Genomic DNA, 18,988 nt, shown 5'->3' on the forward strand with positions numbered 1-18,988 from the left:
TGAGGAGTGCATCTAATATCTAAAATGGGAATTAACTGTAGGCGCTTAGAGGAAAAAAAAATGTCAGAACAGCTCTCGGAGCCACAAATGAATACGACGTTTATCAGCATTAGATGTCACATAAGAGATATATAAGATTTTCACACTTGGCTACAGAATGAAGAAACAGTTACACCACATTTTTACATCTGAATCAGCTCTGAATGGTAAAAGACCATGATTTATGAATAATGTGCAATGATATGACACATGTAGGAATGTATGTCAGTGGCTGTTTGCCATCTGCAGCCTTGTCTATAAAAGAGAATAGACTGGCTCGCTCCAGTGCTGCAGGCTCTGGGAGAAACATTGCCTGGGAGACACAATGTCTAATTGGACTAAAATCAGGAAAATCAGAAACCTAATCACATTGAGCCAACAAAAATCCATAAATCTGCGAACAAACTCTAAAACACGGTTAGATGTGGTGTGAACACGGTGCACAAAAAAATTTCCCTAACATGTGGGAATTGTTTTAAATCAGAAAAAGAAATAGGTACAGTATTGTTACAAAGTGTTTAACATTGCATTTTGCATAGAAATTCATAACTATTCATATGATTTAGCTTTTAAAAGTTTCAACATTAAGACTTAGGGTGGAGTTAGTGTTCATATGCTACATTTTCTTATTATAGTATGCATACAGATAACTATGGAATTGGTGGCAATATTTTGGATATAGTTAATAAAAATTTTTGAATGTTGATTGACATGTACTTGAGATACATTTTTGGAGGATATCAAACAAATTTTAAAAATATGATGTTTTCTTTCCTGGAGATGGAAAAAATAAAGCATGAGTACTATTAATGTACTACTAAAGTATTCTCCATTTCTAATTGAAGAAACTGTTATCTACAAGAGAAATGAATCTACATTATATTGATGATGATGATGATGATGATGATGATGATGATGATGATGATGATGATGATGATGAAGCTGTGCCTGTGCCTTGTAATGGTGCAGTTATGAATACGTACGGGTGCAGGCCATTGACACAGGATCTCCATCCGCACGGAAGTAGTTCTTCTCACAGCTGCAGTGCACAGCCCCCTCCTTGTGGGTGTAGCTGTGTGGAGGACACTTTGAACACTTCATATTCCCAGACGAAGCCTTATAGAAGCCAGGCCGGCAAGCTGCAGAGACAAACACGAGCGGATGACAAATTAGAATGCATAAAGACTTTAACCAACAGAGTCATCCATTACCTCATTATCCTGCTGCCACCTTTAATGGACCGGATGATTTCACATGACAATATCCATCAGTAGATGCACTGAAAAGACTGACTTAAACCAACCCAAAACACTTAGAGCAGGGAGAGTGAAAACTGTACGTGTGTGAGGAGAATGAGGATGAGAATAGGTTTGCTCTTTTTAGAAAAAGAAGGGGGGATCATGTGCCAAACTGAAAACCGGTGATAAAACATATTAAAAAATGTGCTCCTACTCTCTCCCTTTAGTGACACGTCCAGGAGACGTTGCATGAATTATGCAAATATACCTCTTAAAATGGAAAAAAAAGAAAGCTTTCTTTAAATATCTCTGCTATTAAATTGTGCTCAGCAGCTCATCTGCTCCTATTCATGAGAATCCCATTCCATTATACATAATGAAGGGGTAAAAATTACGACAAGCCTGCTAATTACAGGGGCTCACACATCTGTATTCCACTCCTTTCTTTTTGCAGGTTCAATTCTTATCACTTGATATCGCCGGCAAGCCAACACTTAAGTCTGCAAGAAGATTTTTCTCAATTCTCACAGCTTCTCTGTGGATTTTACAGCAGTGTGGTTGGATTATATTTCTCAGGGAATGCAGTACAAGATCATCTAAACACATAATACAAGACTCTCATGGGTATGATTGTCACTAGCAGATCTGAGACACTTATTACACATTTTCGGCCACTCACAGTTCTATAGCACTACTGAGCAAAGTGATTTTTCTCTGTAGCGGCCCTGCAGTGCGAGCAGACCAGGGAGGCATGAGGCCATGTGATATATGAGAAATCAGGTTTACATTAACTTAATGCTCCTTAGAGAATACAACAGCCACTGTAAAAACCCTGGATGACAAAAAAAAAAATCAGTGGTGCCTATTAACACGAGTTATGGGAAATCAAAAGTGACACAGTGCTTTCTTGGCAAATCGAAATCACAAAGTCCCAGATGAGATAAGTGCACAGTCTGCATAGCTTGAAGACATTATGTTGCAAAATTGTGTACTTCTGAAAACAGCAGTCATGACTCAATTTATTTAGTGTTTAGCCTTGAGTGTGTTAGCAAGATTAAACTGATCAAAAATAGAAATGACACATAAACAAGAGGTTTTCACTACTTATCAGGTCATTAGAATTATAAGTATTATAAGGGAAAAACCTTTGCTTCTTTACTTCAGCCATGGTAGTGCTGCACCTGGACAGCACTTTAATGGAATCTTGAGAGGAAATCATTCCTGGTGACATCTCCCTCTCATCTTTCACAGCCATTATATATAGTGAAGTGATAGGGGATGAATGACATTAACCAGAGGTTGGCCTTCACTTCCTCTAAATCACACAATGTCCTCAGCTGTTCCAGTGATCCCTGTAAGTGTGCAGAGTGTGTGTGATGAAATAGAAGTGAGACAGTCGTGGTCACTTGTTGGTTGGAAGTGAGCAACCCACCTTACTCAGGAATGGGTGCACGAACTTGTGTGTGTGTGTGAGAGAGAAAGAGTGAGAAAGAGGTGCTGTTATTGATTGCACATGTGCTATGAAGAGGCTCTGGAGCCGGATTCTAGTCTAACAGGCTGTGAAGGGCTGGGGAGGGGGGTGACTTTGGAGAGCCACAGAGGTGATTTCTCATCCAGGGCTTTTTTAGCACACTTTACATACACACCCAGTCTTCATCTGGACACACTGACACTCTGAGGATTGGTGCTTAATTAGGATATGACAGATGACAGATTATTTTGCCCATCTTTGTTCTGTAGGGTTTAATGGTGAATGCTCTGTAAATTCACATCATATTTAAGATTATAATACATTGTTTACAGTTCATTGTTTGTTTATATTCTGTCCATCCAGTCATAGACATATTTTAATTAAAGCTATTATATACAGTCTGTATGATTATTCCATATTATTGTTTATAGATTAAATTGTTTTTGAATGATGTCTTCGTAGATTATCTTCAACTGGGGGTCGAAAACATATTCTGTGCACTGTACATTTCCTTGTACAGAATGAACATGATGAATAAAACCTTGCAGTAAAATCACATAAGCTATGAATGTGACAGAGAGAACTTGAGCTAGTCAACAGCTCCACATCAATCAATATGGCATGACAGAAAGTGCTGTCTGGATACGTTTACTGTTACACCCTTACAGTAGCTCACAACGCCTGGGAGGCTATGGAGAACAAATGCATTCATTCAGCAGCTCCTGTTCAGACTAATTGCCTGTGAAACTGAATCTGTCTCAGTAAAGGGCTGTAGATGCTCTTTCCCTGGGGACTGACGAACAAAGGCCAGGTCAGAATCCCCACTCCACATGCCACTCACAAACTGTAAGTGTCTGCTGTGGTTATTCAAAAAGAGACATTTTCTGGAAGCCTGGAAACCTGTTTCAGCTTCACAGGCCACAAAATGAAAAATCTTGACATTTGCCTGATCAATCAACTCATTCCTGTCACAAAATACCTTCATCTATAATTAAAGTATTGAGTGATTGTCTCCTTCACTGTACAGGATGTGGACGGTCATTCTTTTGTTTCTGCAATATGCAGAGGTAAGGAAACATAAAACCATATACCAAAAGTGCAAAGTACAAAAACGTATACTGTACCAAGAACAAATAATTGTATATTGCAATGAGAAAAAAGTTTAAAGACAATTTATAAATAGTATCTCAAAGTAAAGGTCGATTGTAGACACCATGCTGTGCCTGACTGCATTCTAGTTCATTAGACAAAATATTAAATCTAATTAAAGCACACACATGGGTTTCATCTTTGCACTTAATCGCATCATAACCAGCCTGGACACCTCCAGAGCTCTCTTGAAGTCTTAGTGCAATTGACCTCTAACTATGATCGATGTTTGCTAGGTGCTACTACAGAGAACTTTGACAACTCATTGCTTTTTACTTTTTTTCTACCAGACAGTATGACAATACCTGGTAAACTAAATGTCATGTTGTATTTAACTGTTACACTGGCTGTACTTATGTAGCCATCTGATTTTCCCCATATTTGTCCAGTTAAGCTTATTTGGGACCTATAATCAAATAGTCCAAATCATTGCTTAGTCAAAGGCAACTGACCTGAAAATGCTATCTGAGTTTCTTTGTCTTTTTCTGGTGACTTTTGGCAATATTACAATTGTACTAAGAGTTTAATGTATTGTTTTGTTTTATTTTAATCCTGGGTTTGGATTGGTTACAGCATCATCACAGGCCACTCCGTCAAGCGGAAACAGGCTTTCTGGGTACATTTGAAGTGTATATCAAATCAGTCTTTAAAAAGGATATTATGACCAAGTAAAGAAGCCACATGTTTTGGTGATGAGCAGATATCATGATATCTAACAAACATCACAATGAGTTATTCTAAAGGGCAGATATAGTAATTATCATCCCATACGCTCTCTTATCTCTCAAACAGATACATTCACACATTGACATGCAGACATAAATCACAGATCCAAATGCTTAGACTTACACTCACATGCTATGTCCCACTGAGTGGGCCATTTGTAACTGCATGTACACAGGAGAACACAGCTATAGCACAGAGAGTGGCCTGAAATGCGATCAGAGCTCGTCAGCGAGTCTCTGTTTGTCCTGGAGCCTGTACAATAGCACTCTCAGAGGAGAATGAGGCTACCTCACCCTGAATCAATACACACTGCCTTGTAAACAACTCCAATGACATCCCACATCAGTTGGATGCCCCGATAGCAAAGCTCGGTTTGGATAGAAAAGGTTTTCACCTAGCAGCGTAAACAATATATTTCAATTTACTAAATTATAGTGTACTCTGTATTCCTGATTGGCTACATTCTTGCCGAAGGAAAAAAAAAAACCCTGACACAGAAAAATAGAAACTGACAGCAAGAGCACTGCAAAAAAAGGGGACCACTTCCAGATTGGAAAGTGTTTTGGAGGGGAGAGTGGAGCTTTCTGTCATGGTGAAATGAGAGGTCGGTGCGGTTCTGCTCCACTGCAGTCCTGCCAAAAGAGTGCCACATCTAGCGCGTTCACTAAACAAATGATTTCCTGGTTACACCAAGTGGTTCTCTTCTCGTCTTTTCCACAAGGTCAGGCAGACTTTCACGCCACCTGGACGCCTTTCCTTTCCTCTTTTCTCTAACTGAGATATCATCAGACCTTATGTGCAAAGCTTACTCCTCAGTGAAAGTAATGGCACGTAGACCCAGAAGCAGCGGATACAGAGTGAGACATTTAAACCAACTGAATTTGTGATGGATATTAGCATACTAATTTGCACCATGCTTCAGGGACTGTTTACACCTTCAAACATGTGTTTCCTTCCTTCGTTCTCTTGTGAGATACAATGCCGCTCCCATGCCCACACCTTCTCCAAGCTGCTCATCAGACGCCTTTCTCATTCAAATCAGACCAGGATCAGATTGCTTAATTAGGCATTCCAGAACACTGTGCCAATTTTCGAAAGTGAAACTCTAAATGTGAAGAGACTCTTTAAGGCTATTTTGAAATGAATAAGCCTCTACTCTAGTACCATTAGCTTATAGTTACCAGCACAAACACCAATCTGGGACTGAAGAGGCACCACAGAAAGCGTCTGTTCAACAGCTCACTTCTTCAGCGCTTGGCACTGTATTCCCATAATATGTTTCAGAGGGTTTCATTTTGATTAGCCTCGGCTGTGGTGAATACACTGCATCAAGGGCAACAATAAACATTTTGATCTTCTATTAAACCATCAGTCGAATGCGTGGCACTGGTACTGATGAGCTTAAAGCTCTGCTCTGTGTTATCTTTCAAATGCTCTCTGTCACTAAGAACAAACAAAACACAACTGCGGTAGAATGAGCTGCAGCAACGCAATTGTAACAGTTATCGCACCGTAATGACTACATTTCTTAATGCATTTGTTTTTAAAGGACTTACAGATTAAATGTAACTATATCATAAATCTGACAAAATGAGTAATAATATTGTCCACGTGCAATGTTTAGCGACGACACTTTAGAGGAAGAGCGGGAAAGTGCTCTGGACAAAGTGAAAAATATTATTAATATAATTAATATTATAATTACAAATATTATAATAACACAGTTCATGTAAACAGATTTCAAGACAGAAAAGATGACAGAAAATGTCCGAAGAGCAAGCTGGTACTTCATTACCTCATTATGAGCTATATTTCCCTTCTAAAGTCTTCCTCTCTCTCTCTCTCTCTCTCTCTCTCTCTCTCTCTCTCTCTCTCTCTCTCTCTCTCTCTCTCTCTCTCTCTCTCTCATATCTTTCCTGATGACATCTCTGTTAGGCAGCTTTTCCCATTTACACACTCTCACTACAGCCAGTGGCCATGCCACAGGAGAGACACACACATATACACACCTATGCAGACAGATGGACACACTGACAACATACAGATAGTCAATGTGTATACACACGCAATAGAAAACTGTGATTTCAACAGAAAATCAGTTTGAATCAAGGATTCTAATCTAGTTAGTAAATATTCTGAGTGAAATCATGCATAAATACTGGCTTAAAATCTCATCTCAAAAATCTCTCAAGATTCCAATACACTCATTTACTTTCAGACTCTGCGTACCACATTTACTGCATGTAACTCACTGGCATGTCACGTTAATATATATCTTTACATTATGTAACATTTGCAAATTCTGTTTCTGTACATGTAGTAACATAATTACACATCCATTACAGCTATTTAAATGTAACGAGACAATATTGCATTTGATTAACCATTTTTCTTTCTTTTTTCCTATTTATTTTTTAACTTAGTTCTTATATTTTGTTTATTTATATGTACAGTCTAGGAGGAGTAGCTGGATTTTCATTTCACTGCATGTTGCATACCGTACACTGTATAACTGTGTATGTGACAAATAAAACTCTTGAATCTTGTTTATCCCTTTCAGGAGGGTGAAAAAGTACAGGTGGAATCCCTGTTCAGATTTACAGTGCATCATATTTGCGACAGAAATGCCCCAGTGTACTGTAACTGCGGAAAGTTCTTAGGTGATAGGCCAACAAGGCACATAGTTACAGTACCAGGACTTCTTTCTGTTTGGTGCTTCAGCCTGCACTTAAGGTCAAGATTACTGTACATGCTTTATCCACAGCTTAGCTCTGTGTCCTCCAACTGCCTGTGTGTACAGACCATAAACAAGTGGGAGAAGCATCAGGGGGTCAGCTCGTGTTCAAACATCACCTAGACACAGACTGATAATCACACACAGTGTTCCTGACATACACACTGGCTATAAAGCAGATACTAAAGATGAAGGAGATACCAACATATCTGTCTTTTTTCTGAAAGCGTTTTCAGAAGTGTTCATTTTGCTGATTTATAAAGAACTATTCTGCATTGCTATTAAGCATTTCTACAAACGACCTCCTCAGTCTGTGTTTTCAAGCTTTTTCATAGCTTGATAGTAAGACATGAAAAACTCAAATTTAACAACTGTACATCTAAACTAAAATTCAAATTGAATTAAGGCATCTAAGAAGATTTAAACCGTGGCTTTTACAGAATATAATACACACTTTTTCCAGTTCTAAAGGCAATGATTTAAACTTTAACACCAATAAATCTGAGGCTATATAATGTTATTAAATTTAGTAGCCTCTAAGAGATATGTGGCCAAATTTGTTCAGAAACACAGAGTAGTACTTAAAGACAAATAAATAAAAAATTGCTTATACAGGATTATTTGTTACATGCCAGATTCTGATGATAATTTTATAATGTATATGACCTATAATCTATCTAAATAGATTTCTGATTGTTGCCTCAATTTATTTCAATCATTTTTAATCAATGCATTGTTCAAAATTATTATACCCCTAATAATGACAATAATCCAGAGGACAGAAAAGGAGGAATGGTGGATTTACATGAAGGATGATTGTCATTTTGTTTAAACTTGAGGGCATGTCCCTGCATCCAGAGATATACATACTAATTCGCACAGATAAACACACACAGACAAAGTTGCGTGACAGCAGAGAGCTAAAAAGAGTTCTGCAACCTTTTCCGCATAATTTTTCCCCAAGCTGCTGGATATGACTGGGTCAGTCAGTAATTTTAGGACACCATTTCACTGAAATCCCCTGACATGTCTCAATAAGCCACCATGATGCCTGCAGCAAATTGAGCAGATGAGAAGAGGGAGCCAAAGAAAGAGGGAAATAGCTTTGTAACAACTAAGCCTATTAGCATAGTTTTCAAAGCCTTTTGGAATGTGTTTCTCTCTGCCTGAGTTTCGGTCTTCCTTCTTGGCTCTATTGTACAGAACGTACAGCTCTCAGACAGAAGGCAGCACAATAGGACCCCGCTTTGGCCACCACCTAATCCCCCATTGTGGCAGGTTTATGGCCGCCCCTTTCTGTGCCACTCACTGCCCACCGTTCCTCCGGAGACGCTGGACCACACGGAATCCGCTGCTACTGATAAATCTCCCCCACAGACAAAAGCAGAGCGGGGTCAGCCAAGGGTTCAGGGATTGTGCTGGTCACTTTTAATGTACGCCGACTGTCAGACATGGCCGTGACTGATAACAGAGGAATTATTTTCACACAGAAGCAGTACGCAAACACCAGCCATAAAACTTCCTATTCGAATCCAAATAACCTGCTTCAGGCTATTGTGGTGCTTCCATGCCAAATGAAAAGCAAGATAACCAAGCCGTGTGTTGAGGAGGGATCTATAAGTCTTTGAATTACTGTCTGTCAATCTATTGTGTTCTTATGTGCCAACAATGACTGCCAACTGCAATGGGAGGTGCTCCATATGCCCATTACCACAACGATGATGAACATAATTCAGGCAGACGCTTTTTTTTTATCCGCCCAGTCTTGATCCTCCAGATCCCTGACGTGAAAAGAAACAAAAATACGGATGACGAAGAATGGTTGGAAATGCAACAGGGCATAAGTAATTATTCAAATTGATCATTCCTCACTCAGCTCCAGACATTTTAAAACTGAATATGCATTTCACATAAGTGTAAGTGTGTGTGTGTGTGTGTGTGTGTGTGTGTGCGTGCGTGCGTGTATGTGTGGTAGGCAGAGGAAAGTGCACCATGAACAAAGGCCTGCTTGAATGAACAGGGCTAGTGAGTTGGAAGTGTCCTCCTTTTACAAATGCTGAAATAGGTCAGCTGGAATACTCCACAGCAACAATACTGAGCCCTCTCCGAGGATGGCCCACTTCCCCTATCATCAACACCTCCACCGTCATCTATTCACACTTCATAATAATATCATCACTGCCACATTTCCATGCACCCAAAAACATCGAAAGTACTCACACATAATGGACAATATATAGTACAGTACAAATTATATATATCTATCTGTTTAACAAAGAAATATCAGTTAAATAGTGAAGGTTTTTTTGTTAGAGACATTTATTTAACATTTAAGAAGTCTCCATTGTAAGCACATTATATTCCTAGTACAGGAAAGTCTTCAGGACAGAGAACGGTACACTTTTCTATTTTCTCCGTCAAATGACAAGCTGTGTCAGGTGAGGGAATGACTGCTTCTAACATAAGTAGTAACAGGAACTAGCTTCCTGAACAAGACCTGATAAACGAAGCACATGACAGTGTCTGATAACAAACTGAACAGTTCAACCCTATTAGTTAACTTTATCAACTTAACTAAAGTCATGCCACATACAGGAATGCAAAGTAGTGTTCAAAATCCTGCAACATTTCCAGAATCAAACTTCATTTCTCATTGCAATCATATGACTTGTTCCATCAGCTACCTAAACACTGGTTTCTTTCCTGAAGCAGTTCTACTTCAGACCAGAGGGTATTTAAATCCCTACTATAGATATCAGATGATTATCAACACTAAGCCAGCTCCTGGAAGAATGTGGTAATGACACTTTATGGTTGGCAGTGACACTTTATGACTTTGCCCTAATGAAGTTGTAAACATGCAGGTCTCATGAGAATGATCCTTCCATATAAAATATCCAGGAAAAGATCAGTGTCTCTGAGTAGGGTCATGTGGCGTCCTTACCGTTCCAGGGGCAAACAGGAGCAGCAACTTAGATTCCCCTGGCAGGTGTCACTGTCCTAGTGCAGGCACAGTGGCCTGCAAATCAATCTCTTATGTCAGGCCACACGGCAGGGTGTCCACACATTTGTTAAGACTGGCCTGTCCCCATTCGTCTACGGATGGGGAAGAAGGGGCCACTCAAGGGAGAATGCTGAGGGTATGGAGAAGCTCACCTCCATAAATCAGAGGAACTGAATGCAGTGCAGCATAGCAGGCCTGTCACGGGCAGAGGAGACACGCCATCGCAGCTGATCCCCAGACACCAGGATACATCAACCATCTCTTCTTACCTAGCTACTAGCAGCTGCTGTGATTACCCCTCCTTTTTCTCTCTCCCACACACACAAATATCGATGCACATCAATTATATACTCATATATACACTCATGCACGCAAACTGTGAACCCCCTTCTGTTAACATTGTGCTACATAAAATGCCCTCCTGTGGAGCCTCAGAGGTTTGCTGATGGCACAGTTGAGAGGCTGAATTTACGAGTCTAAAGCAATGGTTAGATGAAAAACACAAGGGCAAAACGCAACATCCTCAGGGTATGGCCAAGGTGACTGTGAATGGAGCTGCCTTTCTGCTGCTTTCCCTTTCAGATCTTAGAATCAGCAATGCACCACGGGAGCCTCTTGAACAGAAAGAGTTCCTCTGGGTCCTCCTTAGATATCCAGTGCTTGAGGAGGGCTGACATTTTAGACGTTTTACACAAAAGACCTTCAATGCTTCTGTTCTCGTATAGAACACTGCGGCAATTATCAGTGTGTTTGCAGCAGACAGGGGGGCAATTACCTTAGAGGAAGGTCAGAGAAAGTGTTCCACTCCAACAGTTTGCCATGGGATCGATTGCTCACCTAGTCCCCTGACATGCATGGTCTCACCTGAAGCTGTCCTCTCCTGACACCCCAAGACCCCTGATGCATGGCTCCTACAGTACCAAATCTCTAAGTGAACTTTATAGGGCCCAGGCAAGGTAAATATGATGATATAATACGTTTATATCCATGAGGTTCTAGAATGCTAGCAATCCCTGTCAGATTTCTTTGATTGCAAAATAATGTCCGATTTCATATTCTCATCACTGCAAACACTACAACACGGAATTGCTTTCATGCAATCTTTTTTCAATAACATCTCCTATTTGTGGATTAATGACAAACACAGATTTTCAGCTTCACCTAGCACATTCTACACCAATAAAACAGTAATCAATAAATATCACTTTCTGTTTTCCTAACATCATTTCACAATTTGACTCTTGACTTGAAAGTTGGATAAGAAAGTGTGAGGCTTGTAAAGGGAAGTACAAAATTTCTTGAAAGAAAAGCAGAGCAGCAATCGCAGAGATGAGGTCGATCGTTAATGGTGATCTATTAGTGGATCGTCTTTTGTCTCTGGTCAACTGAGTCTCACGATTAGTTACACTGATGGATTTCTTAAGACATCAGAGGGGAGATTAGAGTACACTTGACTGTGAAAAGTAATCCCTGCAGTGGGCCTCTCTTCCCAAGCCTGATCGATGCACACTCAAACCGGGATTGTCAGGACTGGGCTGTACTGATTGGCCTGCACTGAGAAGCCAACGGTAGGAGAGTTGACAGCGGTCTATTTCCCTGCTCCCTCCCATCGATCGTCTCATGGTTCCAGTGTTACACACATACACACGCAGACACACTAACTGTCCCACCCGATTGTGTGGCTGCTGCAGCAAGCATGCAGCATGTCACCACAGCATGACACATACATGTCAACACGTGCTCGCTTACACTCCGGCACACATTCTCACTTGCCATCATACAGTAAAAACCATATCCATAAGGATAACACATTAGCACGCTCACATGCATATCTGAGTAAAAAAGGAATCGTGGGATACATCATTCTGAGGCTTCCATCTTCATAGAAAAAAACAGACTCAAAAGAATTGAAATGACTTCATTTGCATGGAAGGCTTTGAAACAGGATCACTCAAAGAGATCTTTGTGTAACAGATTGCTGCACTTATGTTGTAGTCCACAATATCTCATTAATCACAGACACCCAGCCTCTCCATCATGACAAAGACTGGGCACGTACTCAGGAATGAGCAATCAGGGACCCTTGCTAATCGAGGCTCAACTTCATTAAAACCAGGTTTGTTTATGCTGAACTAAAACCAAATCATTCGAGAAGCTGACAGAACTTAGTCAGCTAAGGACTGTTTATCTTCGCTGACAAACTGAAGATGTGATGAGTATATCCATAACTGTCACATACCCAAACTAAGATAGTCACATTTTTTAGCATTATGCTTATATCCATTTAACTGACAAAGAAATAAACAAAACATTTTAGTTAGGAATGTGCTGACTTATCTCAATACATAGTCAACCATGTTCAATGCTAAAGTACTGAGTTCAATATACAATTCACTCCTTGAGCATGTCCTCATGGAGTCAATGAGAATAATAAATAAGTGAAAGCATTTGCTGCAGATTCTGTGCATTTCTATCCATTATTTCTTAGCATTAAACCTAAAACTACACATGCCACCACTGACAGCTGTGGAAAATAATACTTGCCTGTGCAACATTAAAAAGATTTCATTAGCTGTTATGGATATTCTTATATTAAAATTAGCCACATCCCCAGGTTTAATAAATATATGGTGCTTAGGAAATGTGCAAAAGTTCTAAAAGGCTGAGCTTATTATTTTATCCAAACATATTTTATCTAGAACAAATATCTAGAAGAATAATAACCTCATATTTGAAATTAAAATTTACAGCACAGGCATTCATCAAAACGATGATTCTCTCTGTGGGTGAGCTTGTAGCTTATTCACTGTTCATGATTTGGGTGACAAGGTGAAAAGACTGGGTGCTGTTTGTAATGGCAGTTATAACTGTTAGTTTAACACCACTGGCACATGGGTAATGCTTACCGGTGAATACAGTGACACACGGCAAAAAAAAAAAAAGAGATTGTTAATAACAACATTTTTAAACCTATGTTTCTGAAATATTTGCAGTTTGAGTAAAGTTTGAGGTTCATTTTTGATCTGCCATTATTGATTTGACCCTTTTCACTGCAGCTGCATTATCATACAATTTTGGCAAAAAAAAAAATAGATTTGCCTTCCATTTAAGGGAAAACAGTTCAGATTTGTACAACCTCAGACCTCAGAACTGTATGTTAAGGATAGAAGTATAACCTGCCACATGTTTCTAGATGGAACCTGTAACATTGCTGCTCTTTTCCCAACCTGACACGGGGTGACCTACTGATAGTAGAGACTGGTCGGGAGTTAAGGCCGAGGACAATGCGATTACAGCGGGGTTTCCGGTGGATTAATGTGCTGAATGTGCTGAGGAAATCACAGGCCTACAGGAATGTCCCCCTACTGGGTGCACACATGGTATTTCGCTCTGCTCCTCCACAGCCTCTGAAGCTGCAGCCTGGACAATGAATCCAGCAAAGCCCATGACTGCTCTTATTAGTGCAGGATCACAAAGCCGTGTCAGAGAGCACTGGGCCTTGTAACTTCGCCTGCTGAACCAGAAACTTATGCAGGCTTCCATATGTTCTCCTCAATGAGAAAAACAAATAGGCCCACATCAGGCCTATAGATAGATGGATGGATAGATAGATAGATAGATAGATAGATAGATAGATAGATAGATAGATAGATAGATAGATAGATAGATAGATAGATAGATAGATAGATAGATAGATAGATACATAATCTGAGACATATATGTGAAAAATACACATATATACATACTATCTAGATAGATAGACATACATATATACATACTAGATAGATAGATAGATAGATAGATAGATAGATAGATAGATAGATAGATAGATAGATAGATAGATAGATAGATAGATAGATAGATAGATAGATAGATAGATAGATGTCAAAAATACACATATTTAGGTTTTTCAGAACGAGAACCATAAATAGAGCCTGCTGTTCATTCAGTGACCCAGTGCATCAGATGACATGAGAGCAGGCGATGATGATAAATGCTGACTATTTATTACTATGGATCTCAGTTAACAAAAATATTGGCTTTGGATGAACTCCCCTCTGCTCTGCTGATGTATTTCTGGACCTCTTCTCTCATTCATTTATCCTAAATACTGGCTAAACAGCAGTAATCATAATTAGCTCAATTAAAATGATAAATAATAAAAGTGCCAATTCTTCATACACCTGGAGACAATTTTCAGATGGTTCATAAACTACAGTGGAATAATTAGCTTTGATCTGCAGCATGTAATTTCCATTTGCACATTGTTCTTTAAACTGCATAGTAATTTACTCTGTACAAACCATTAAACAGACTTTCTACTGCTCTAGAAAGTCATAGAACCACATAGATATAGATTACACAGCGCGTGCGCACACACTCACACACACACACACACACACACACACACACACACACACACACACACACACACACACGCATGCACGCACACACACGCGCACACACACACACACACACACACACACACGCACACAGTTTGTGCTAATGTTCAGTCATTAGTATTAACGGCGTTGATTGACATTGATAAACAGAACAAACACATTCTTTTGAAAATATTGCAGACAGGTACAAACAAAAAATAATTACTGCACAAGTGGGATTAATTAAAACAGTCCTATGCACACCCATAGTTGAGATAAATGATGAACACGTGTGGTAGCTGAAGTTGAGAAATTAAAGCCAGAATTCATAGAGCAAGCTGACAGGACTAGTACTTCTATGTTTTTCTTTTACCAGCATTGCTGTTCCACTGTTTTAAGGTGAAGGGGTAGGGTTTAAATTTAACTACATATAAAAGTGTAGGAAAATATAAAACTTTTAACCATGTCCAGTTTTAATTAGAGTATCTCTAGAGACACATATCAGGAACACAGAACAGATACAGATACTCTCACACACTTACTAATTCACACCCACACCCACACAAACACACAGGCTATCATATCTTTATTGGAATAATCAGAAGACAGAAGATATTTTGATTAATTAAAAAAGGCAGCTCTTTATTGTGCCTACAAGTACATGTTTAATTTATGTGGTGATTAACTTTTACTACAATCATATGCATTCGTTTCTAACGTGAATTTGGATGGTAACGAGATGCAAATGACAGGGTGCAGATACATTTGCCTATCTATTTAAATGTAAATTGATATATTAATTGGTTTGTCCTTATTGAGCATGGCAGGTTGTCATTTCCAACCTTTATTCTTCATAGTAATCTTCAAAGATGTGCCTCCTGTCATGGCAAATAATTAAAATGTGTCATTCTTTTGAGACACATGGACTATAAATCAAATTTCCTAATTTTTCGCTTCCAATGTTCTGCAACATTGCAGCATTGTGGCACAGCTGCTATTGTTGTGGTCTCAAAGCTTTGTGATCCCCAGTCTGAACCTGAATTAGTGTCTGTGTTGATTTTTGCATGTTCTCTCTGTGTCCATGTTGGTTTCCTCTGGGTTCTGTGGTTTCCTATCATCTCCCAGAAACATGTAAGTAGGTACGGTAGATTGGCTAAGTAAAATTGCCCCTAGTATGTGGAAATGACTCTGTGACTGTAATGGACTGGCATTCCTATTCATGTTCACCAAATCCACTGTGGCCCTGGCCAGGATTTAAAGAATGAAAAAACACGCCTACATAAAGTAATTAAGGATGTCTGCAACATTATTCCCATACATTTTATCTGTGATGTTGGCTGTTTTCAGCTTTGTAAATGTAGTTTCTCCTGTAAAGGGAATTAAGAGCTTCTGGTGCCTTTGTTTTATTGCTGCACAGGGAGCAAGTATTTTCTTTTGTATTCAAATGCCTGAGCATAACAATAAATGTGCATGGTCTTTAAGCTTTAATAGTGTGCAGCAAAGCTTCACCGAGTAGCCCTTGGCAGAGAACTGACATTCTTTTGGCGAGCTCTAAGAAAAAGAGGACAGTGATGATAGACAAATAATTACAGGTTTGGGATTGTCATTTGCAATCACCAGATTTTTTGGGAGACTTTACATAGTTCTATTGTGTCACTTGAGACAAAAACAGAAATAGCATATTATTATCTAAAATACTGCAATACTGCAATAAGGATCATTTACCTTTTGAAATAAAGCTTAGCCTGTGTATAGGAGATGCATACAATACAGTACTTAGGCCTAATATACAATACACAAAGAAAAAACGCACACAAAAAAAATTCAGCATTTGCTTAACAGCCGTCATCGGATCTTCTACTGTATGCATTCAGTTCTATTCCCTTTCAAATAACTTTATAGATTTGTATTGGAAAATATGCCCATCCACTCAATTTCACATGATGTGTATATTAATCTTAGTGGACTGTCCTCAGTGGCATTTCAAATCTCCATGGTCTCTTGCCCTGGCCGGATGTGTTTAAAGACTTATCTCTCAAACAGACTTCCTGAAAGGTCACTGCTCATCTCAAAGGCATCTCACAACCTTTAAAGGTCTCCTTTTTTGTCCCCTCTTTAAGTGGCAGACATATCAAAGTGCTCCTGTTTCGAGATTCTTGCCACAGCTAGATTACAAGTTCTGATCTGCTGGCTGTATTAAAGCACAACCATGCCTCAGGGTCTGGGCTTTATATGCTGCCTGATAGCATCACCTTAGAACAGCTTTCATGAAAAAATCTTGCTGCTTGCGTCTCGACTTGGATTCAAAGCTCCTGTCTTTCATCACCTTAAGCCGCAGAATGCTGTGTTTTCCGGGTAGCCATTGAAGCTGCTACGCATTGCTGCTCTGGAAGATTCACTACTATGCTTGGCATTCAAGGTAGAATGCATGCTAAAAGGTTGGGGAGCTGTGCAGGTGCACTGGAGTCTGAAACGCTTTAATAAGTTGTGGGTGTGGAAATTGCGGCCTCTCTGGAGCGATGCAAGGTCTCAACCAGGCTGAACTGCACTACAGTGTAAGGGCATGATGTGGATATTTCTCTCTCTCTCTCTCGCTCTCTCTCTCTCTCAAAGCAGAAAATTAGAAACATATCCATAAACACCCAGTCTTGGCCTCCTAATGTATGCACTGCATTTCTAACACTGGGGTTGTTTTTTCTGTGAGATACTGAGGTTCACTATATTACTGTGTTTCTGTCTATGTAATGAAATAATGTTTTCACAGAATCTTTTGGCCAGTTTAAAAGAATAAAAATAAAAAAATAAAAAGTGTGAATACATTCAAAACTTATTTGGACTAATTCAGACATTAGGTCACAAAAGGCAAGGTCCTGAAATGATACTAAATATTAAATACTATTTGGTTTGTTCATTGTTTTTAAGAAATAATGGTAGAAAACATAGCATGATGTTCTGGATAACAATGAAGGCTTTATTTTCATGACATTGCAAGTAAAATTTGCTGGTTAACACCAGCTTGGGTTGTACAATGTAATTTCACTGCCCTGATCTGGGTGGAGCTGAGCACAGGGAGTAGAGGTAACAAAAGCAGTAGAATTTATTAATCCATAGATTTTAAGCATAGATGGGGATTAAATGTTAATTCCAAAGCACATCCTTAAACCTCTCCAATTTATAAAAAAATAAAGATTTATGGATTCATTATCACCTCAATTCAGCACAAATAGTCTGCTTCAGCTACATATAACTAAATATAATAGACTTTATTATCTTATTTGTAAAAGAATACACATTTCATCAGGTGTGGCTACAGAAGCACATTTAACACCTAAAGCTTTTTTAATCACACGAACATCTATTTTATTTCACAAATGTATGAAACTCCATCCATCTACATCTTTTTTTAATGCATATCATTTTAATATGTGTGCTATAATCAGGAAAAACTCTGAATGTGTCAGCTAGTTAATTATCCAGTCTGAATGTGATATTAGATAACAATGGTATTAAATATAAAACATTAGGAGTCACTTTGTCTGATGGCATTTGTGCGGGTTTCTCTTCAAAAAAATCAAAAAAGTTTCTCTTGTCTGAGTTTCTATTCAAAAAATCTCTTGAAAAAACACAACCACATTGAGGATGTGCAGGTATGATATTTGAAATTCTGTCTTATATAGACTGGCCCTTTTCACAGCTAAGACCACTTAATCATGTGGACACTAGGAGCCTTCCCAGGGGATTTGGCAAGGTGCAGATACAGTACAAAAAAGTACACAGAGGGAACCCATGGGACACAACCTCACAAGAGACACTGTGTACTCATTCAACAAAAAATAAATAAATAAACACACACACATGCAGGTCAGCACTGCTGAGCTATTAATCTGTTCAACCCAGCCTGGACACCAGTGTCCCAATTATCCATTCATGAATCTTTTATAAAAAGAGATTCTAAAAAAAACTGTTAACATAAAAGTGTTGTGAACTGGAATAAACAGGGAACAATTTAAAAATGACAGATGCATATTTTAATTTTCTTTACTGGATTGCATTTATCCGATCCCACCGAATCTGAACACATTTTTAATTGTCTGTAGACCGTATATGATTAAAAACACACTTGTGATACAACATGATACAGGTTAATAGTAATGAGGAGCAAATGTGTGTAACCGCTTGAGACAGCAAATGGAAACACTTTAGGTCCAAAATATTCCCTGTGATATTATACAGACACAAAGGTCA

At 39.0% G+C, this 18,988-nt stretch overlaps 1 protein-coding gene across 4 annotated transcripts in view; it reads right to left on the reverse strand.

Annotated features, from left to right (window-relative positions):
• The window catches only part of epha3 (eph receptor A3), a 69,795-nt gene that overhangs the window by 27,533 nt on the left and 23,274 nt on the right, over nt 1-18,988 (reverse strand). For all 4 annotated transcript variants that reach the window (XM_027164769.2, XM_027164770.2, XM_047815223.1 and 1 more), the window contains one exon: nt 1,023-1,178. In XM_027164769.2, coding sequence (XP_027020570.1) covers nt 1,023-1,178 — 156 coding nt within the window. The remainder of the gene's footprint in view (nt 1-1,022; nt 1,179-18,988) is intronic.

The sequence above is a fragment of the Tachysurus fulvidraco genome, chromosome 6, assembly GCF_022655615.1.
Source record: "Tachysurus fulvidraco isolate hzauxx_2018 chromosome 6, HZAU_PFXX_2.0, whole genome shotgun sequence".
NCBI lineage: Eukaryota > Metazoa > Chordata > Actinopteri > Siluriformes > Bagridae > Tachysurus > Tachysurus fulvidraco.